General features: G+C 55.2%; 1 protein-coding gene across 2 annotated transcripts in view; it reads right to left on the bottom strand.

Moving 5' to 3' along the window:
* Positions 1 to 1,216: 1,216 nt before the first annotated feature.
* The window catches only part of GALNT9 (polypeptide N-acetylgalactosaminyltransferase 9), a 114,878-nt gene continuing 92,940 nt past the window's right edge, over positions 1,217 to 23,154 (bottom strand). For both annotated transcript variants that reach the window (XM_061384452.1, XM_061384453.1), the window contains 5 exons: positions 13,003 to 13,188; positions 10,989 to 11,126; positions 9,398 to 9,493; positions 3,272 to 3,439; positions 1,217 to 2,125 (listed from right to left, as the gene is read on the bottom strand). In XM_061384452.1, the coding sequence (XP_061240436.1) occupies positions 1,979 to 2,125; positions 3,272 to 3,439; positions 9,398 to 9,493; positions 10,989 to 11,126; positions 13,003 to 13,188 (735 nt within the window). In that variant the 3' untranslated portion in view covers positions 1,217 to 1,978. The remainder of the gene's footprint in view (positions 2,126 to 3,271; positions 3,440 to 9,397; positions 9,494 to 10,988; positions 11,127 to 13,002; positions 13,189 to 23,154) is intronic.

The raw sequence follows: 23,154 nt of genomic DNA, 5'->3' as shown, positions 1-23,154 counted from the left end.
CATCTTTAAGAATCTTTCCCTGAAAGCCATTGGGAGTTTGCATCTTTTGAGCACGAACTTCCCAGACTCCTTGCTTGGCGCCTGCACTTTCCTTCACCACAAACCCGGGTTAGTACATTGGCTTCACTGTGTGTGCGGGCGAGTGGACCCAAGTTTGTTCCAGTAACACTTCGGCTTCTTTCATCTCTTTAGGAAGCTCATCTTTGGGAAAAACTCCCCCCCTCACCAACAGGATATGAGATCCCTGGCACTAGTGGAAGTGATTTTTCCTCTCCTAGGAAGAGGCAGTGCTGGGAGGCAGGAAGCAAGATGGGGGAACCCAGGAGGCAAGGGGGAAGGGCCACTCTCCAACTTCTGGGAGGACAGACTACCTGGCTACAGCAAAGTGAGAACAGACATCTTCAAGTTCCCCCCAGCTTAAAGCCCTGTTGTTTGGAACCCCTGCCATCCTGCCTTCCAGGTTACTCTATAAGAATGGGGAGGAGGGCTTCCATGGTGGCTCAGTGGTAAAGAATCTGCAGGCTAATATAGGAGACACGGGTTCGATCCCTGGTCCAGGAAGATCCCACACGCCGTGGAGCAACTGAGCCCTGTGCATCACAGAGCAACTAAGCCCTCTAGAGCCCATGCTCTGCAACAAGAGAAGCCACTGCAATAAGAAGCCGGCACACCACAGCTAGAGAGTAACCCCTGCTCGCTGCAACTAGAGACAAGCCCATGTAGCAGTGAAGACCCAGCATGGCCAAAAATAAATGAATGAATAAAAACAAAAGAAAAGAATGGGGAGAAACTAGGAAGACACTGATGGTGCCCCCAACTTCCATCCCCAGAAGACCCTTTGTGTGGGAGGAGACAGTTGGTTGGCTTTCAGCAGCTTGGCATCTCATCTGCTGTTCATTTCCACGGCTAGGTGAGCCAAGCCTGCCCTGCGGCCCCTCACTGATGCACAGCTGAAGACTCCCATCATCGGGAAGGAGGTTAGCAGCTAGAATTGGACTGTTACTTGGCACTGGGCCTGATGGGGGAAAGAGACAGCCAGGACTTTTTGTCCAGTTTCCCTCCCAGTGTCCTGCAATTCTAAGTGCAATCATGAAGCATCCTCTTGCCCAAGAGGGCATCTTGGAGGCCTTAGGACAGCCCTGGTGGGGGGTGTGCTGCTTCTCAGCTCTGGTCCTGGAGCATGAAAGCCGCCGTGGACAATACATGAACAGAGGGGTGTGGCCATGTGCCAATAAAACTTTATTTATAAAAATAGGCAAAGGGCCATGGGTTATCATTTGCTGACCCTTGCCTTAGAGTAACACGAAAAGGCGCCTGACCCTGGGTTAGCCGCTAGAACAGGGGTCCCTCCCTGGACTGCTGACTAGTTCCTGTGGACGAGACATCAGGTCTGTATGTTTGTTTAATTGCTCTTTCCTGGACCAAAGCAGTCACAGCCGCCTCCTCACCCAGCACTGCCCTTGGGGTTGTCTTTGATGTCACCACAGCTGCTGCTGCCCCGCTCCCCTCACCAGCCAGGGTTTAGGTAGAGATAGTCACAGGGGCAGCCCCACCCAGGGCTGGAGACATTGGGAACTCAGAGTTCACAGGGGGCTATTTCTGCCTGAGGGATGGACAGGGGCTCAGCACATGCAGAAGAAGTGGCCGCGGGCGGCTGGACAGGAATACCGTAGAAAAGGCACGTGATTTGGAGCTGGAGTTGGCTGTCAGCTGACGTGCTCAGGCAGAGCCGCCAGCTGAGGGGGGTCCGCGCTCCTGGAGGGAGGCTGGTCCCGGCATCGGCCTCCAGAGCACAGGGAGGTCCCTGGGTCCCAGGTGACAGGGCCCGCCAGCAGCCATGGAGAAGTCAGTACCCAAGGTGGTGCAGGGACGACCAAGGCCTTCTGGGTTCAAGTGGTGGATTGAGTGGGAGGGCTCCACACCTGCCCCAGGTCCTCGGACTCTTCATTGGGGTGGGGGCGCAGAGTGAGGCTGGGGGTCAGTGCCGCCCTGGCTTGATCCAGTTTCTGATGGTCCATTTCTGTCCTGAGCACCTCTGCACCACCAGGCGGAGCCCAAAGTTGGCATCCTTGGACATCTCCACCTCCAGGCACCGGCCTGTGTCTCTGCTCACAATGGGGCCGCCCTGCGAGGGAGGGAGACCCAGTGAGCCCATGGGTCCCATCCCAAGAGCTTCCCGGAAGTGGGGGTGATGCCAAAGCCACCTGAGTGTCAGGGTCCTGCCTCTTCCCAGCCCTCTTGTCTCCATCCCTCTGGCCCCACTGACTGTCTGCCCTCCAACACTGCCTCCCAACAGCCACCTCTCTTCTCCTGGGGCCCCAGGAATGATCAAAACAATGGACTCTAGGGCCCTTGAGATGGGCGTTGCCCCCAATATCCTCCCCTGACCCCTGGCAGGTCTGATTTACCCACTGGCCACCTCTGCAGGCCCTCTGGTCCTCCCAACATCAAGGGCTCTAGCCTAAACCTGAAGATCCCAGGCTCATATTCTGTTCGCTGTCCTCCAGACAGGTCCTTTCCATGCACTCTGAACCTCACTGTCCTAGCCCCAAAGCCAGCCTCCTGGGGACCCTGATTTCACTGACTCTACGTGACACAGTGACAGCTCATTCCTGCTGTAACCGGGAGCCCCCAGAGAGCACTGTGCACATGTCTGTCCCAGGGTCTCCTGCTTGGGAGGAGTTGGGTCAATCTCAACAAATCTCTGGGGCTTCCCAGGTAGCAGTAGTGGTAACGAACCCGCCTGCCAATGCAGGAGATTTAAGAGAAGCAGGAACAGGTTCGATCTCTGGGTTGGGAAGATCTCCTGGAGGAGGGCAAGGCAACTCACTCCAGTATTCTTGCCTGGAGAGTCCCATGGATAGGGGAGCCTGCCAGGCTACAATCCATGGGGTCGCAAAGAGTCGATAGGACTGAAGCAACTTAGCACACTTGCCCTCAACAAATCTCTGGGCAAGTCCAGTTCGGTCCCACTCAATCAGCAGCTGGGGCACTCAGAACCCACCCTTTCTGCCAAAACCCTCCCCCAACCTCCAGGAGGCTGGAGGAGTCAGCAGTGTGGGGCAGCGAGGCCCTGAAGAGGCAGCCAGGGCGCTGGGACCAGCCAGCCCTTCCCTGACCCTGACTGCCAGCATATCCCCTAACGTCTATGGAGGGGGTTCATGTGGGACCAGCTGATCCAGCCCCCCTGGGCCTTGAAGTTCGGCCCCCGCTGCCCTCAGCTCCCTCCACGAGCTGGCCAGAGACCCAGGGGTCCCAGCAGCCTGCTGACCTGGGTGAAGTCCCACAGCCGCTGCGCGGGCCGGGCCACATCCTCGCACTTCTTCAGGGCCGGCGTGCGGCCCCTGCCGTCATCCACCAGGCACTTGGAGTCAGGCAGGAAGGCGGTGGAGCCCAGGGGGCCCAGCTGCAGCAGGCCCTCGGCGCTGTACCGCACCAGCTGGGGAGAGGCCATGAGAGCGAAGTGCATGGGCACAAGGTGGCCCTGCGCAGGGCTGGGCCCTAGGCCCTGAAGGGGGTAGGCGGGGCATCGTGGGCGGGGAAGGGTGGGGCTTGGTGGGCGGGGCCAGCCCAGTCACCAGAGCCAACCTTCCGGGGGAAGGGCTGGCCCTCCAAGAAGAGCGCTGAGCCCCGGGATGCAGGGGAAATCGTGTCTGGTGGCCCCACGCCCCCAGCCCCGTTCTTACTGCAAATCCCCCAAGGAGGACCGCCTCGGACCCCTTCCCCTGAGCTCCACGTGGACCCCACCCTCCGTGGGGCCGGCCCTTCAACCTCGGAGGAAGAGGGTTCCACGGTTGCGCAGGCCACCCGTCTCCCCTTGAACCACAAGCAGCCCCAGGTTTACGATCCCAGGTCACGTTATTTGCCAAACACCAGGTAAGCAACATCTGTGCGCTAATGAAGAAACCAGTGCTCCAGATTCCTCCGCGCCTGGGCTGTGTGGCTTTGAGCAAGTCACGTCACCTCTCTGTGCCTCGATTTCCTCATTTGTGAGCAGATAATGACAGTGCCTGTCTGGCAGGGCTACCGTGAGGACCCTAGGGCACCGCACGCAGAGCGCGCTGAGCGCACAGAAGTCACTGTGCTTCTCTCCTTGCCTTTCTCTTGTTTGCTTTCACATAAGAGCGCGGGCGCGCGCACACACACAAACACAAACACACCGCTGTATTTTCCAGTACAATCTGATAGAACACCACCTCCCCTGCACCTTCACATGGCCCTGCGACTCTGACACCCCCGTCAAGCGTGGGGCGCACATTTTCTCCCAAGTCCTCCTGCGGAGGGTGTGTGTGAGGCGGGGGGTGGTGTGCACATCGCAGAAATGGTGCCATCGACTCTGAGGCAAGGTGTCAACACTCAGGACACCTCCGGCATCTCCTTGTAGCTTGCTAATGGGATAGCTGCTCTGCAGTGAGGAGGCTGGGGCAGCCCGATGGGGTGGGGGTGGAGGCTACGTGGGGAGGGCCCAAGACCCCAGAACAGCCAGCTGACAGCAGCTCAGAGGAGGCTCCGCCAGCCTGCCAGGTGGCCTGGGTGATGCTGTGCAGATGACAGGCCCTGCTGCAGATTTATGACCAAAGTGGCCCTTTCAGGTCATTTTGTCTGGGGACAGGTGATCACAGATATGCTCATGCCCCTTCTCTGATAACTTTCTGATGTTGAGGAGGTTTGAATCTAGGACCTGCAGCCCATGAAATGTCCAGCACGAGCTCCAAGTGGGCTACCTGTAGCTTCAGCCTTGCAGGTAAGGACTCAGTGGAGCCGAGCATGGTCAGTGCTCAGGAGGGCCAGCAGGGTGGGTGAAGCTGATGGCCCATCCCTGTGCCCATGGAGGACTGGACAGCCGGAGGGTCTGGTCAGGAGGCTGCTCTGCACTAAGGAGGAGTCTCCACTCCGGTGCCTCTGGCCAGCGGCTCCCCTGGCCCTGCCTCAGACACCCAGCTGGGGGAGCGAACTGGGCTGAGAGGGGCATGGGTGACTGTAGAGCGTTGCTGCTGGGTTGTGGGGAAGCCACATACTTTTCAGAAATGCATCCTCAGGAAGCATTGACTCTGGGATCTCACCCTCAGATTACTTGGGCTCTCCTGAGAGCTGGTGGGTCACATGCCCCAGTAGAAGGGATTGAGGGGAGGATTTCAATAATCCAGACTTGTGAGTGAATGGGCCGTCATTGAGCACTGGCTGGGAGTGGGTTAAGTGATGTTTATCAAACTGCCAGTCAGGCAAGAATTAGACACCTACTGTGTGCTCAATATGGTGCTGGGTCTAATGTGACTGAAGTTGCCAGATAGGAGTCCAAAAGCTCAAAGTCCAGCCCAGGACAACAAAAGGTTCACAGGCACTTGTCTGGGTCCACAGAGGGCTGAAGGCAACTTACAAAAACAAACAACAACAAAAAACAAACCCTGCAATATAATAAAACAAAGTACTGAAGAAATAAAGTCAAAGGGAAAATAGGGAGTGGAGAGATGTTATTCCAGGAAGGAGAGTAGTAAATAAACTGTATGAAAATGGGCAGGATGATTAGCTGCTAAACGAGGAGATTCAGAAGAGAAGAGGGGCTTCCCAGGTGGCTCAGTGCATGAGACACAGGAGACGTGGGTTCGATCCCTGGGTCAGGAAGATTCCCCTGGAGGAGGAAATAGCAACCCACTCCAGTATTCTTGCCTGGAAAATCCTACGGACAGAGGAGCCTGGTGGGTGACAGTCCATAGGACTGCAAAGAATGGACACACCTGAGTGACTGAGCATGCACCTGACGTATGCAGAGGTGAAAGGATTCAACGTCTGCAGTGTGCTTTAAAGTGACTCAGAAAAAAGTACATGATGCAAACACAGCCCAGTCTGAACACCATCGCATCTGGATCAGGGGTGGAAAACCGTGTCTGTGAAGGTCAGGGAGCAAGCAAGCGTGCTCTGTGGACACTGTCGCATGTTCTTTTTCTTCTTTTCCATCCATAAACCTTTAAAAAGCTAAAAACCATTCTTTGACTGGCAGGCTGCTATTTGCTGATCCCATGAGTGTGTGGTTGGTCATCTTAAGACTTTTCTGGATGTTTGAAAATTATCAGAATAAAACCTTACAAGTTAAAGGAAGGGCCTCTAAATGACCCCCAGGCTATCCAGTCCAGCCTAGGAGGGGTCCCGTGCCTATGTGGAGGTGGACACACCTGCCCTGTGTCCTTCTCAGGCACACTGGTCAAACCAGTACGGTGGACAGAGGACAGAGGGCTGGGCCCTACCATGAAGGGTCCATGCATTCATCTGTGTCCACTAGCTGAAGACTGTTGACTAACCATCTGCGGGTGTGAAGATTTTGGTCCAAAACTGGATTTCTTTATGGTCACTGTTACAGGCTATACAGGTATATTGTCATCCTGCTTATTTAACTTATATGCAGAGTACATCATGCAAAATGCCAGGCTGGATGAAGCACAAGCTGGAATCAAGGTTTCCAGGAGAAATGCCAATAACCTCAGATATGGAGATGACATCACCTTTATGGCAGAAAGCAAAGAGGAACTAAAGAGCCTCTTGATGAAAGTGAAAGAGGAGAATGAAAAAGCTGGCTTAAATTCAACATTCAAAAAACAAAGATCATGGCTTCAGTCCCATCACTTCACAGCAAATAGATGGGGAAAGAATGGAAACAGTGACAGACTGTTTTCTTGGGTTCCAAAATCACTGCAGATGGTGACTGCAGTCATGAAAGACACTTGCTCCGTGAAAGAAAAGCTATGACAAACCCAGATAGCACATTGAAAAGCAGAGACAGGGACTTCCCTGATGGTCCAGTAGCTAAGACTCCGAGCTCCCAATGCAGGGGGCCTGGGTTTGATCCCTGGTCAGGGAACTAGATCCCACATGTCTCATCTAAGACCTGATGCAGCCAAATAAATAAATATTTTTTAAAAAGAAGAAAAAACAGAGACACTACTTTGCCAACAAAGGTCCATCTATTCAAAGCTATGGTTTTTCCAGTAGACATGTATGGATGTGAGAGTTGGACCATAAGGAAGGCTGAGTGCTGAAGGATTGATGCTTTTGAAGTGTGGTGTTGGAGAAGACTCTTGAGAGTCCCTTGGACTGCAAAGAGATCAAACCAGTCAACCCTAAAGGAAATCAATCCTGAATATTCATTAGAAGGACTGATGCTGAAGCTGAAGCTCCAATACTTTGGCCACCTGATGCAAAGAGCTGGCTCATTAGAAAAGACCCTGATGCTGGGAAAGATTGAAGGCAGGAGGAGAAGGGGACAACAAAGGGCAAGATGGTTGGATAGTATCACCAACTCGCTGGACATGAGGTTGAGCAAGCTGTGGGAGATGGTGAAGGACAGGGATGGCTGGCATGCTGCAATCCATGGGGTCGAAAAGAGTTGGACATGACTGGGTGACTGAACAATTGTCATAGGCTGAACTGTAGCCCCCCCAAAGTCATGTTGAAGTCCTAACCTCCCAGTACCTGTGGATATGACCTCATTTGGAAACATGGTCATTGCCAAAGTGCTCTAGGGAAAATGAGGTAACACTGGGCTTCTTGTTGTGGGTTAGTTGCTATGTGGTGTCCTACTCTTTTCATCCCCATGCACTATAGCCCGTCAGGCTCCTCTGTCCATGGGATTTCCCAGGCAAGAATACTGGACTGGGTTGCCATTTCCTTCTCCAGGGGATCTTCCTGACCCAGGGATCGAACCTGGGTCTGCTGCATTGGCAGGTGGATTCTTTACCACTGAGCCACCTGGGAAGCCCCATACTGGGTTAGGGTGGCCCTAATCCAACATGACTGATGTCCTGATAAGGAGAGAAGACAGAGACACGGGAGAAAGGAGGGGGAAGATGAAGATACAGGCCATACAACCCGTGTGCCAATGAAGGCAGAGACTGGAGGGAAGTGGCCACAAGAAAAGAACTCCAAGGGCCACTAGAAGCAGAAGGGAATGTCCCTAGAACCTCAGGAGGGAGCACAACACTGCTCATACCTGAATTTCAGATTTCTGGTCTTCAGAGCTGAGAGAATAATGAACGTTTGTCATTTAAGCCAGTGCCCAGTTGGCTGTACTTCATCATGGTGGCCCCAGGACACTAACAAAGCTGGGGATTGGGGTTTGGGGATATAGCTTGTCCCCCTTAATATTTTAACAGCCTCCATGGAGACCAAACAGACTGAAGATGTTTGCAAAGAAGAAATCACTGCGAGTGTGTCTGGCCTGGCTGTGGACACGGGTCCATCAGATCTCTCCGTGGGGCTCGGCCACGTGGGATGGCCTCCCCCATCCACCTGCCTCCACCTCCACTCCGTTTCGAGCAGCAGTGAGGCCCCTTCTGCTGGCTGCCCCAGGGTTCTCGTGTGGAGAGGGCTTCCCTGGGGAACTGAGCAGGGTCGCTGGAACACCCACCCCTCACCCAGCCACGCGAGTCCCTGCACCAAAAACCTCAAGGCCGGCCCTGCACTGCTTCTCTCCACAGCAGGGCTCAGTGGGAAATGACCACGTCCTCCTGTTACCTTGTGTTGCTTCCCCTCGAGGGAGCAGACAAACAGAGCTGTCCAAAGATACCCCACAAGACACGGCCCCCCACTTAGGGTCTGTGCCAGCCAGAGGACTCCCCTCCTGTGTCTGATGGGCCCAGCCAAGTGGATTTCTTCCTGGAGGCTACATTAGCATCTCGATGGGCCAATGTCATCAGGGGTCCTGTGAGAAGGTGGCAGGGTGGGAGGGAGAGAGGTGTGCTCTGTTGTCATTATAGGCTCAGGGGTCCCTCCCATCCGCAAAGCACCCCTGGGCAGCTGCGTGGACACGTCAGCATCCATGGATGTCCTAGAGTACAGATTCAGAGAGCTTCGAGGGGGCCAATTGTCATTTTGGGGGTTAATTTTAAAGAACACTCAACACTCATTGAGAAAAAGCATTTCTCCTACAAGCTGTCCCATACCCCTGAACCCACTGATTCCACCTGCAGCCTGGAGCCTGCACACTCCACTGGCCTGGGTTCTGGACAGTGGCATGGATGTTTTTAAAGCCCTCCAGGTGACTTTGAGCTGCAGCATGGTTTGGCAGGTGTTCAGCTCTAAGAACTGGTGGTTAATGTGATACTGCCTGGGCTTGTCTACCCTGTGGCCACTGTTCACCTTCATCTTCCACTTCAGTCCACACAGCAGCCTGAGAAGTAGGTACCATGATCATCCCATCCAATGGATGGGGAAACTGAGGCACGGATGTTGGGTGATTTGCTCAAGGCCTGTTTGGCACCAAAGCTCTTGCTCTTAATTTATCCAGGGCCTGAACTCAGCCACTGTGGCATCAGGACACCCCAGCCAGCCTGACCCCATTCCCTGGGCACTACTTCTGGCTATGGTCTGGGCTGTGGTCCCTGAGAGACATCACCATCCTCCCTACCTGGGAGGACATCCCGTGGCAGGGGTACAGGATGGCGCGGTCATCGTCCTCTGCTCCTTGGTCTAAGCAGTAGCCGCTGGCTTTGCTGTTTCTCACCTACGACCAGAAGCCAAAGGAGAAGCCCCATCACAAGGACCCAAAGGCCAAAGCAGGCTAGAAGGGCTTTACTCACCCGTCCCCTGCCCAGGGCCAGCAGTCTCAGGAAGGGGTAGTCCTCCCAGGATGAGAGGGGAAGGGAAGAAGAGGAGGGGGAGGGGAGGATGGCACTCTGGCCAGTGGGCTGGCTGAGGACTGGCTGGCTCCTGTGAATGGCCTCCCCGAGTTCAGGTCTTTGGCTATATGACTGCAGCTCCTCCCATTAACAGTGGTAGGGTTGGTAGGGGGGTGTTGCTATTCCCACAGTTCCCATCTGGGCCTGCTTAGAGGCTTGCGTGGCTGAGAGATGCAAGAGATGCCTGTGTGCAGCTCTGAGCCTCAGGACTCCTGCAGCTTCCACTCTGCCCAACCCTGACTCCACCCTGAGAGCAAGCCGGGCTGCCCTGCTGGGGGTGACAGACATGGGAGAGGTCTGTCCCCCAGCACAGACCAGGGCAGGAACACATCGCTCTTCCTGGCTTTAAGGAGAGGCGGGTATGGCCATGCATGTGGGGGCTGGGGCAGACAGGAGGGTCTTCCCACAGCTGGTGCCCCTCCTGGTGCGTCTCTGGGTCCTTCCGTTGTGCTCTCAACATGCAGGTATTGGCGGCACACAAACAAGGTGGTGCGTGTGACCACCTCCATGTGCAGGCCTTTGCACGTGTCTGCTCATGTTCACATGTCATTTTGTCTTGGCAACAAGTATATGTAACATGCAGAGCATGCTCGATGGATGGGGTCTGTGTACAGAGGGGAAGATGTGTGGGGCAGCTCTTTGTATGTGTGTATGTGAGCAAAACTGTGTGCAAATGTGTACTTTTGTGTCTGTGTACACTTACACGTGCATGCTTGCTTAGTCGCTCAGTCATGTCCGACTCTTTGCGACCACATGGACTGTAGCCCGCCAGGCTCCTCTGTCCATGGGGATTCTCCAGGCAAGAATACTGGAGTGGGTTGCCACGCCCTCCTCCAGGGGATCTTCCCAACCCAGGGATCGAACCCAGATCTTCCACACTGTGGGCAGATTCTTTACCGTCTGAGTCACCAGGGAAGCCCAAGAATATTGGTATGGGTGGCCTATTTCTTTTCCAGGGAATCTTCCCAACCCAGGAATCAAACTGAGGTCTCCTGCATTGCAGGTGAATTCTTTACCAGCTGAGCTACCAGGGAAGCCCGCAGACTTACACATGTATATGCATTTGCATGGATCCACGCATGTGCATGTGGGCGTGTGTAAACACATGTATGCGGCACATGTACACACATACACACGTGTCTCTGAATCTACTTTGTGATCCGCGGTGGCAGGCACACGTGTGTGTCCATGCAGCTCTTACACTGGCATGTGACTGTGCCTGTGTGCTCTGCCGGCTGCTGTCCATGGACGTTCGCACAGGGACAGGCCAGGGAGCTGGGAGGCGGGGTGCGGGGTGCCAGCCATCCGCGGAGGCGGTACCTCTCCGTACGTGAGGGTGTCGTTGTACGTCCTCATCTCCGGGTACACGTTGTCCAGGTACCACTTGAAGCTGCGGCACTTCAGCCTCTGGCGCAGGGCCAGCCGCTCGGACACGTCCCCGAAGTCCACGCCTGGGTTCTGTGAGGCCGGAAGTGAGGCAGGGCAGGCGCTGGGGTGTGCGGAGCCCCAACAACCCAGGCCACGACCCAGGGTGGGGGAGCTGCGGGACCTACAGGCACCCCTCCAGGAGCGTCCCCGCCCTCAGGCTTCCTTGTCTGGGAGCCTCCTGCCCTCCCAGGATCCTGCAAGGTCCAGGGCAGTGGGGCTGATGGCAAAGGCCTGGCGTCTCTGGCCTGTTTGCAGCAGGTCCCGCTGGAGACCGGCCTGGTCTTCCATCGGCCACTGGTGGCGTGTGTAGGCCTGGTTTGCTTGTCATGCCCTGCACACTCACCTGGGGAGGTAACTTAGAACATCCTGAGTACTGCTGTTTACCTGGGCTGGGCCAGGGCATCTGTGCTACAGGATGATTTATGGGGGTTGCTGTGGGCATTAGCTTGACCTCTGCAGGGACCTGAGACCAAGTCCAGGCACACAGACATCAGCCACGTGCACGTGAGCCTCATAAACTCCAGACGCTGACCTTCCCTGGTTGGTGACACCCTACATGCGCTGCTGCTGGGAGAATTCAGCACTGTCTGTTCTTTCTTCATAACAAACCCCAACCCCCATATGACAGCTCTCCTGAGTTCTGAGTCCTTGTAGCCAAACACTGAAGCTCAGGGTGGTCCCAGAGCCCCTGGCACTCAGTGACAGGTGGGGGATATGGGTGGGTTAGAGGAAGCCCGCTCCCTAAGCCCAGTTTCCTGAGGCGTTGATGCCAGCTAAGGACTGCCTGAGGGCCTGGAGAGAAGGGCAGACTCTTGCTGGATGCAGGTGCGAGTGGCCCTGAGAGATGTCACCAGATGCTGGGCTGTGATCTGACTCAATTCAGAAGGTTCCAGTGAAGTTTAAAATACTAGGACATTTTGCATATAATGAAGATAATTGTTGCTTCTTAACTTTTTTGTTATACACATGAAGCTCTATCTTTTGACAGCTAAAAATCCACACACGCATGTGAGCTTATATGTGTGTGTGGATCCTAATAGAAGATCAAGCTTTTTCTGTGGGTGGATGTTAAAAAAAAAACTGTTCCCAGGACAAGTCTATCCCCAGAGACTCAAATCCTCCTGTGTCCAAGGAAGCAGCCTGTGTGTGAAGCCTGGTTCTGCAGCTGGTCGGGGTTGGGGGACAAGGAGAGCCTGTCCTCAGCACATACATGCCCATGTATGTACATGCATGCACAGGTGCACACACACACGTATGCCCAAGCCCCCTTCTCAGGCTGCCCTGCCCCCCAGGCACTGGTTAGGACCCTCTGGCTCACACCCAGCTCCTGCTTCTGGCCAGCAGCAGCAGGCAGACCCCTGGCGTGGGCCTCCTGCCTCCACTCCCCGCAGGATGGGTGGATCGGCTGCAGACACCACACACGAGAGAAGCCGCCATCCCCAGGCCTGAGACCCTCGTGACAGGGTCCTGTGGAGGACCGAGTTACATGCCTACTCTGCCACTCATCAGCTGTGCACACTCGTGTGTGCAAGGCATGGGGTCATCATATCACTGTGGACTCCTGCAGAACTGACATGAGAGGCTTCCACAGGGCAAGAGGGATGCTTGTGCGTCCCAGGAGGGGCTGTGGTCACCCTGGGGGAGCTCTCTCCTCAGTGCCACCGCTGCAGCCTCTCAGGGGCTCATAATATCTAGTGAAGGAGCTCTTGTGGTGGTGGAGGGGGCTGCCAACGAGTGTCACAGCTGTTGGAAACAGGCTCTCCTTGGTGAAGGAAATGATGTTTCTGAGATGGAGCTGTCCAGGAGGCCCCGCACTGCGTGGATGGGCTGTGCCCTTGGATGACCCTGAGGCCCCCAGGTGTTGCCCCCGCCCCCAGCCCCTCCCCGCCCAGCTTGGCCAGCTTACAGTCATGGGGATGTTCCAGGCCATGTACACGTGGGACTTGAAGCCGTCCATCCACACCTCAGCCGCTCGCAGGGCGTTGCGCTTGGCATAGTAGTCGATGTCGTTGTTGTAGGGCTTCTTGGTGCGCTCGATGTGGGCCACGCGGGAGCAGGGCAGCACCTCCATGCTGCCACCACACTGCCACACCTGCGGGGCACCCGAGGGCCCTGGGTAGTGGCCCCGCTCCTTCCCAACTGCCGGGAGGGAGGGAGCGGGGCTAGAGGCCGAGGGCACCATCCCTCCCTCCCTGCATCCCCTGCCCACGGTCCCCAGGACAGGTCTTCCCTCCCGAGGGCACAGCATGAGGAGGCCTGGCCGCCTGGGCTGTTCCAGGGGAAGAGGCCAATGAGAACTAAGGCCTTGGGCTAGGTTCACCAAAGCCTGGGCGCAGGCTTGCCTCCCCTTCTGCCTGCTGCTGCTGCTAAGTCACTTCAGTCGTGTCTGACTCTGCATGACCCCACAGACGTTAGCCCACCAGGCTCTCCTGCCCCTGGGATTCTCCAGGCAAGAAAATTAGAGTGGGTTGCCATTTCCCTCTCCAATGCATGAAAGTGAAAAAGTGTAAGTAAAGTCGCTCAGTCAAGTCCGACTCTTAGCGACCCCATGGACTGCAGCTCACCAGGCTCCTCCATCCATGGGATTTTCCAGGCAAGAGTACTGGAGTGGGGTGCCATTGCCTTCTCCTTCCCCTTCTGAATTTCCTACCAAATCTCATTTCTTTTGCACATTCCACGATCTAAACAATGGAGGGATTTTTCCTGACACCCTGACACTTCATTATTATCCCTTTCCTGTGGCCCTCGCCCCCACTCAGCATTTGCTCCGGGCCCGGAGTCTGGCCCGAGAGAGCTTACTTACCACCAGCAGCTGCCTCTACCACCTCTGAGCTGGAAAAACCAACCTACAGTCTAATTTTAAAAGAGCAGCTTCCTGTGCAAACGCCACCCAAAACACTCCAGATAACTTCAATCCAAGGGTGCACTTGCTACGCAAACAATGGCTTCAAGCACCCCTGACACAATCTCAGTCTAGAGAAAAGTCTAAAGAAACAACTGCTCCTCTACAAACAGGGCTCCCCAAAATCCCTCACTGATGCAACCTGCATCATGATCTCCTTTTATGCCTGCTTACTTCCTGCACTGCTTCACCTCAACAAAACTCAGCCTTACTAGGCATGGGCTGTGTTAGTCTTCTATTCTATTCTATCCCATCCTGCCTGTGATGGTTAAATTTTTGGCGGGGGGGATTTTTTATTTTGTATTGGGGTACAGCTGATTAACAATGTGATAGTTTCAGGTGAACAGCAAAGGGACGCAGCCATACGTATACCGTATTGGGGCTTCCCAGGTGGCCCCAGTGGTAAAGAACCCGCCTGCCAATGTAGGAGAGGTAAGGGACGTGGGTTCGACCCCAGCCCAGGGATCCATTTCCGATATAGAAATGGATCCATTCTCCCCCAGACCCCGCTCCCATGTAATGGTTAACTTTATGTGCTGTGTGGTGCCCGGATATTTGGTTCAACCTTACTCTGAGTGTGTCCAGGAGCATGTCTCCAGGGGAGATGAACGCTTACGTAGGTGGGCTGAGTAAAGCAGATTGCCCTCCTCAGTGTGGGTGGGTCCCAACCAATCAGCTGAAGGCCTGAGTGTACAAAAGGGCTGAGAGAGGCACAGTTCTTTTTCTCTGCCTGGCGGTCATCGAGCTGGGATGCTGGTCTTCTCCTGCCCTCAGCCTTGGGTTGGAAACATACCCTCGGCTTTCCTGGGCTTCCAGCTTGCCAGCTGTGGGTCTTGTGCTTCTCAGCCTCCATCACTGTGTGGGCCAAGTCCTTATCATCTCTGGAGAACCCAGACTAATATCCTACCATATCACATCCCACCCCATCCCACTGAAAAATGCTAGTACCATCCACCAGGTTGACGTCACCATGAACAAATCAGTCTGATCAACTTGGCCCAAGCTCTCTTCAATCAGACTGTTACCCTTAAGCCTCTTCTAATTTAGACATTTTGGAGGTGCCAGGCACATGCTCAGCACCTTACTCAGTTCATCTCACTCACCCCCACCATTACCCAGGAAGGACGGGTACCACAGGCAACATTCTCCCCACTGTACAGAAGAAGATACTGAGGGTCAGAGAGGTTAAGCCAGTCACACGAGATCATGGGATATGACCAGGCCTGATTGATCCACAGCCTCTTAATGTTAATGCGGTGCTGCCCACGCCTCCCACACACAGACACTGTCTCCTGGAAACTGTCATCTTTTATAGTTGAAATGTAACATCAGTTCACAAACATTTGTCCACTCAGCCAAACACCTAAGAGCTGTAGTTTCCGATCGCAGTGAAGATGAGTTTTAATTCATTTCTTGTTGCCCAGTTATTAGACATTTAAATCTTCCTCCTTCCTCCTTCAATAGTTCCTTCACTATTCAAAACAATGCTGCAATCTACATTAAAAATGCTTTCTTGGGACAAACCTTCACCGTAACTTGGCAGGCATGGGTGCTTTAAGCTAAAGTCTTGATGACAAGTACAATAGGGAGTCTCTCAGCCTTGAGCATGGGTTTCATTCTGCGGGTCCCTCTGGCCTCTTGTTTGGCCTTCTTCAGCCGAGAAGTTCTCCCTTATGCCCAGTTTAAGTGGCACCAGCTTCCTCAAAGCCCATTTCTCACCCACAGTGACTGTGAAGAGTGGCCGTGATGCCTCCGGGCTCCAGCTTGAGCATCCAGAGCCCATCTCAGGGGCCCCTGTGGAGAGGCATGGAACGTTGAGCCTGACACCAGTTTAAGGCCACCCACATTTCCTGGGACTGCCATAAATAAGGACCACAGGCCAGGTTCAAACAACAGACACTTACTCTCCCACAGCTCCAGAGGCCCTGCTCCCTCGGGGGCTACAGCAGAGGACCCCACCTGCCTCTCCCAGCTTCTGGTGGCCCCGTCCCTCCCACCACACGGCCTCCTTCTCTGTGGGTCTGTGTCTTGCCTTCCCTTCTCCTCTCTCTGGTAAGGACACCAGCTGTCAAATTTACAGTAGTTTGGTTTAGTCGCTAAGTCGTGTCCAACTCTTGCGACCCCATGGACTATAGCTCACCAGGCTGCTCTGTCCATGGGATTTCCCAGGCAAGAATACTGGAGTGGGTTGTCATTTCCTTTTCCAGGGCATCTTCCCAACCCAGGGATCAAACCTGGGTCACCTTCATTGCAGACAGATTCTTTACCAACTGAGCCACCAGGAAAGCCCTGTTGTGCTGTGCTGTGTTAAGTTGCTTCAGTCATGTCCAACTCTGCGATCCTATGGACTGTAGCCCAACAGGCTCCAGGAAGCCCTCTACACCCTAAATCCAGGAGAATCCCATCTTGAGACCCCTTACAGATTTTAGGAGGATGTATCTCTCAGGTTGCCATTCACCCACCATAGCCACCAAGCTCTCATTTCAGGGAAGAGGACAGCCTAGCCCTATTGCTCCTGTGTCCCCACTCTGCCTCCAGACAGAGGAAGAAGGCAGGAAAATCTCTCAGTGGAATGTCGATGGCCCTTCCTCACATCACGCATAGCCAGGATAACAAATCATGTCTGAGCAAGTCAGACATCCTGGGTTGGGGAGGCTGCCTGCTCCTCGTGGCTCACTGAGCATGCACCCAGCACCAGTTCCCCTGGCCCAGCTCACCACCACTTGGGACCACCGCTCTGCACCCTGCAGAGGGCAGAGAGCAGCATCTGCCTCCCTTGCTGGATGGTGAGAACCCTGCCTGCTCTGTGTCAGAGATGCTGGCTGAGGTTTATGCCTGCATCGTCTTGCTTCCACATCACTGGAGGAGGGACTGCTGCCCATCCTGGCCTGACCCTAGGGAGTTACAGGAGGAGGGTGGAGGGCACTGCGGAAGCTTTGAAAGGCCAGGCCCGTGTACAACTCCCACCCCTTTGGCTCACTGTGCTATGCTTAGTCAATCAGTCATGTCCGACTCTTGTGAACCCATGGACTGTAGCCTGCCAGGCTCCTCTGTCCATGGGGATTCTCCAGGCAAGAATACTGGAGTGGGTTGCCATGCCCTCCTCCAGGGGATCTTCCCAACCCAGGGATTGAACCCAGGTCTCCTGCATTGGAGGCAGATTCTTTATTGTCTGAGCCATCAGGGAAGCTCAAGAATATTGGAATGGGTAGCTTATCCCTTCTCCAGGAAAACTTCGGGACCTAGGAATTGAACTGGGGTCTCCTGCATTGCAGCTGGATTCTTTACCAGCTGAGCTACCCAGGAAGCCTGGCCATGACTTTGGCTCACACATTTCTATCAAATTCCAGCACAAGGCCTAGCTGCCCGCGAGCCTGGGAATGCAGGTGGACACTTGGTGATCCAGGAACCTTCCAGGAGGCCAAACATGGAAACAAACAAAAGAAGCTCTGTAGACCTGCAGGGCAAGCATCTGTCCATCTTCTGTGGCCATCGTCACCAGACGTTTCCGAGGGGCCTCCCTGCTGTTCATCATCCCTGCCCAGTCTCCACCTCAGGCTAGAGGTTCTTCAAAACCCATGTCCAGCCATCCAGTCCTCTGATCCTCCCAGGACTCGCCACCCCTCACCCCTGCTCTCTCTCTGCTGGTCTCAGATCTTGCCCCACAATCTGCCACAGCTGCTGCCTCCATCAGGAACACCCTCCTGACTGGCTGCCTCTCCAGGTTCAACTCCTCAGATGTCACCTCCTCCGTGATTCCCTCCTGAACACCCCATTTAAAGCTGCAGCCTCTCCTGCCTCATTCCCCTGACCAGCCTTATTTACCTCTGTGACTTCTGTCTCCTTCTCACATGGGACACCATTGGACTGCTGATTTCATTTTGTCTGTCTGTCCCACTAAAACGTAAGCCTTGTCAGTGGGGTTTTCCACTGCTACATTCCCAACTGATAAAGCTGGACCAGGAGATAGCAGTGAGGTGAAGATAAACCCCAACACTGCCACGTGGGATGGGCGGGGGATTAACCTGTCTTCAGCGCAGATGAAAATGAGAACTGAGATGTTAAGAAGCACATCCAGCATCGCACAGCTAGTTTGTGGTGGGCAGGGACTCAGAACTGTTGCACAAAGCCCCTGAAGTTGCTCTTCACCCAGGGCTGTGGAAGGTGTCACGGGGCTGATCCACATGATCTAAGTGTTCTGGTCACACCCACTCTGTGTCACAACCACTGATTATTAATATCTCAACCAAGGTGGTTAACTGCCACCCAAACAGAATAGCAGACGTGAGGCAGAGGGCCAGGAGTCAGGCCTGCAAGCAGCTGCTTGGAAGGAGGCTCAGGGCACCTGCTCACCCCACCTGAGGGACCCCCCTGCCTGCAGGGACCCCTGTCCCTCAGCCAGCAGGTCTCCTCAGCTCCTGGAGCCTCAGGGCTGGAATTCCAGAGCAGCAGCTTTCACACATAAAAAGTCTGGAAATAATGGTCTGCCAGCAGGGATGCCAATGAAAGCTCATTCATCCTCCAGCCCCAGCGTCATCCTGATCTGTGCCCCAGTAGAAGCCAAGGCGCTGGGACGGTGACCTAGTGACTGGGCTGAGTGTGGCCTGGGGACGGCAGGGAAGGCGACAGCGCCTGGTGCCATCCCTCTACGGATGCTCATCGTGAATCAAGTCGCCATTTCTTGTGGTTTCTTCTCCATCTTCTTCCTGCACCACAATGATCAAAACAACATTCCTGGAGAGCCCTGCTATCAAAAAGCCAGTGCTTCCTGTGGCCTGAGCAGAAAAGGAAAACAGAGCTGGCCGCTTGGCCTTGGCATTCATCCATGTGGTGGTGGGAGGCGATGGGTCTATATATCATTTTTATGGAGATGCTTCTCGACTCTGAGTTCATTTCCTTAACCGCACAGCCTCCCCGCAGCCAAGAGAGTGGCACGCGGCCCCTTGCTGGCCCCGCTTCTCTGTGAGCCGGTCTGTCTTCAGGGCGCTGAGCCGGGGCTGGGGAACACAGATGGGGTGGGGGGCCTGCAAGCACCGCCAAAACAGGGGCACCCCAATCTGCTCCATAGTAGGACCTCCTGGTGTGGCTAAAAATCCTGTGGTCTGGGCCTCACCCCCATCAACCACATCAGAACTGATGATCAGATGGTGGGCTCCCTGCGGACTGGAGTCTGCACTCAGGCACAAGGCCGTGCTGTCCCTGGGGCCTCCTGGGAGGCGGAGGGAGGCGAGCCCCACGGTTCTGTTTGGATAAAGCTGAACTCAGGGGTCCCTGCTGTTGCAACCAGGGTTTCCAACTGGGACCCTCCAGAGAGGCAATGAAGTGACGAGGCCTACAGGTTCAGCCCTGCAGTGAGACCTGTTCACACGCCCAACTCACAGTTACCACCGGATAGCTCGCTCTGTGGACATGCAGTGCCCGGTGGAACTACCCCCGCCCCATGGTAGGGACGCTCAGGAGGCTTGCCTGGGAGCCCACCAGGGCCTCTGCTCTCTCCCGGCAGCAGTGGAGTCCGAGGGTCCAGCGTCCCGGCCACTGGGACAGAAGGCAGGTCTGTGCTGACACATCAGGCCCAGAGCAGAGACCCAGCGAGTCTCAGGTCCTTCAGAGCTGGCGGCCCAGCCAACAGGCTGGGCTGATTTTCACAGACGCAGCCCCGGTCGCCTACCAGGATGGAGGAGGAAGCAAGGTCGGACGCCTGCTCCCCGCTGACTCAGGGTTGATCCTGAAGCCCTCTGGGGTCCCAGGGTGGAAGCTGGAGAGAGGCCAAGGGTACTGCAACTCCTTACTCCTAGGAGTGGTCTGGGAGCCAGTCAGCAGTGTGGACAGTCAGGCCCAGCTGGCCCTCCTTGATCAGAACTGAAGTGTCTTTGGGAGACCTGGAGGGAGGTGCCACTGCAATGGCTGAGCTCCTTTTTATGCATCCGATCTCCCCACAGGCAGTTAATGACTGTCCAAACAGATGCCCGCCGTAAAACACCAGCCTGGAAACACAGGCACAGTCTGAGCCGTGAGCGCCTCCCCAAATGTCTGTCCATCCTTCTTGCACTTTCAGAGGACCTGGGGACATCACCTCCTTCAGGATTATTCAAAAAGATTACCCCAAAGGGCACTGGAAAAGAAGGCGTTGACTCCTGTGCCCAAATGCACGTTCATGACCTGTAACAGCTGGCTCACTAGGAGATGGCTGGCGTAGCTGCATGGACTCAGAGAAGCCAGAGGGGAGCTCTGCAGAAGGTCAGGGCTGAAGAGGGGAGAGGAGGGCTGGCCTGTGTATTAACTGTCTTTTTACTTTAAATTTTTATTTTTATTGGAGTGTAGTTTATCTACAGTGCTGTGTTAGTTTCCAGTGTACAGCACAGTGATCCATTTATACATATACACGTATCCATTCTTTGTCTTTTCTCTTTACTCTGCTGCTTTGACATCTGGGGCCTCGCTGACCCGGAGGGACTGTCTCTCCCAGGTTCCTAATTCCTGGAGGCTGTAAACCACTCACTTGAGTGCCTCTTTATGTGCAAACCAACCAGCCTGAGCCCACCCCAACGCCCCTCTAAGAGCTCTCACACTGAGGGCAGGGCCAGTCCCATGTCCCAGAGCCTTGGAGTTACTCAACCAGCCACCGCTGGGCTCCCCTGCCTCCCCGATCCTTCCCTGGGAACCTTGTAAAGGTTCTGACCCTGGTGTACCCCACTCTCTGTCTCTTGACCTCCCTGTGGCCCCTCCTCCTGGAAACTGGCAGTAACCCCCTCCTGTCAGTGGCCATCATCTCCAGACCAGCTGGCTTCCCCATAAGTGAATAATGAAACAGCTGGCCAGGGCTGGCAGCCACCTGGGGGCTGGGACACAGGTGACAAGGGGTCTTAGATCCCAATTCCCTCTCAGATTTCATCTTGCAGAGCAGGGTACACCTCCCTCCATGCAGGCCCGGTTACTATTATTATCCTATGACTGCCTGGGAGGAGGATTTTAGCTGCTGGGCAAACTCGGAGTGTCCTGATTTGAGAGTTCAGAAGCTGCCGACTTTCACATGAGGGCCTTGGAGAGCTTTCTTTTGGTCCCAGCATCCTCATGACCTCCCTCTGGTCCAGCCTGTTTGAAGCCCACTTGGGAAGAAACCATACAGAAACGCTGGCTCTTGGAGATGCAGACCCGAGACACAGTGGCGCCTCCCGAGCCACTTTGACAGAAGTCATCAGTTTCACCAGTGACCTGCTCAGGACCCTTGTCTTGCTCAAATGATCTGCAAGTGACACTGGGAGGCTTTTGGTGATGGAGCTGCAGCTGTATCACCCTCTTGCAGGCCGCATCAATTATGAAATTATGTGCCTGGAGATGACTCCTGGCTGGCATCTGAGCCCCCGCCCATCCCCAGGACTCTGCTGTGAGCCCAGGTGGGAAGGGTTTTCTGAGTGAGGCCCTCCGCTCCTGGTGATGTTGTTTCACAAGTTCATCCACCAGAGCCATCCTCCCTCGTTTCCCAGGGAGCTCAGGTCCTCTGGGTTCTCGGAGGGGCCACGCAGAGGGTGGCGCGGCCCAGTCCTCCCCGACGGCCCCAGCTGGCCATTTAAGTCTCTGAGGCCCGAGACCTGAGGATGACGAGAACGACCCTTTTTCGGTATCAGGACTGACTGATAACTTTAATGAGCAACCAGATTTCACTGGATCCGGGCAAGAGTGCACGTCTGGCTGCTGTTTGTGTGCACAGAAAGTTGGGGGTTTAGGGGACCCGGGGTAAGGCGTGCTGCTCCAAGCAGCCACTCGGACCCACCGGCATCTCCCTGCGGCTCCGCGCCCTCCCAGTGGCTGTGGATGGAGAAGGAGCGCGGGTGTGGAGGGTGGCCTTGGAGGACTCACTGCTCAGACTGAAGCCGGGGAGCACGCCGCCGCCTCTCCGCATTGCCCCATCGGGGAGTTAATGGATGGTGGTGGGGGAGACCACACCCAACAAGGCTGGGCGGTGCCAGGCTCCGGGGAAGGGAGGCGGGGCTAAGCGACCCTGCAGGCGGAGGAGAGGGGGAGGGAGGAGAGGAAGGGGAGGGAATAGAGGAGGGGTGAGGGGATAGAGGAGAGCGGGAGGGGAGGGGGAGAGGAGGGGAAGGGAGGAGAAGAAGGGAGGAGAAGAAGGGACGGGATAGAGGAAAAGGGGAAGGTTAGGGGGCGAGGAGGGAAGAGACGGGTGAGAAACAAAAGGGAGCGGGACCATCCGGCCTAAGTGCTCGGCCAGGTGGAAAAGAAGGGGCGGCCGCTGAGTGAAGGCTGGAGGAGCAAATGAGAAGCCCCTGGCGGCCCACGTCTCTTTGAAGGTGGCAGCTGTGCCGGAGCGGGGCGAGGGGCTGGCATTCCCAGGCTTCTTCGAGGAGGGCTTGTCCCCGTGGGCTTGTTTATTACTTGGATCCACACAAGAGGCACCGCAGCAGGGTAACAGGCAGGGTGGAGCAGCCAGAGGTGGGATGTGGGAGCCCGGCCTGGCATCTTATCACTGTCCCACCCTGTGGCCCAGAACGGCATTTTCTCTGGCAGAGGGAGGCTCCTGGCAGATGTCGGTGGGTCCCCAGGCCTGTAGCACGGGTTCCTGGCTTCCCTCCGATGTGTCCCGGGCCTTCACTGGCCATCTTCCTCCTGCGATCCATGAGCCCTCATCACCACTCTGGGAACCGGTTCCACAGTCTGTGAGGGGAAAACGCTTTCTCTTTGGACCTAAGAGCAGGGAACTCACTGCGGGGCCGGAGAGAGCCCGAGGGGCGGAAGCTGATGCTTTACTGAGTATTATTCTGATGTTAAAGCCGGCTTTGTCCAGGCCAGCTATAAGGACCATATTCCTGAGTCTGAGTGAACTCCGGGAGATGGTGATGGACCGGGAGGCCTGGCGTGCTGCGATTCATGGGGTCGCAAAGAGTCGGACACGACTGAGCGACTGAACTGAACTGACTGTTACATGGTGAGAAAAACTTGGGCCTAATTTAGTTTATTCTTGACTCCTAGGTTTACGTGTGATGAACTGTGTATGTTTCCTTCTGGGTGTTGGAATCCACTAAGCATGATAAGAGTTGAGTTTCACCTTGAAAATACTGAGGATGGGACTTTGCCTGTCAAGCTATGGCCAATGTCTACTCACATTGGCTTCTTTCTCTCTTTTTTTTTTTGCCTTTGTAA

The sequence above is a fragment of the Bos javanicus genome, chromosome 17 (genome assembly GCF_032452875.1).
Source record: "Bos javanicus breed banteng chromosome 17, ARS-OSU_banteng_1.0, whole genome shotgun sequence".
Lineage (NCBI taxonomy): Eukaryota > Metazoa > Chordata > Mammalia > Artiodactyla > Bovidae > Bos > Bos javanicus.
Note: the sequence above shows the minus strand (reverse complement) of the source record. Positions and strands in the feature narration are given on the sequence as shown.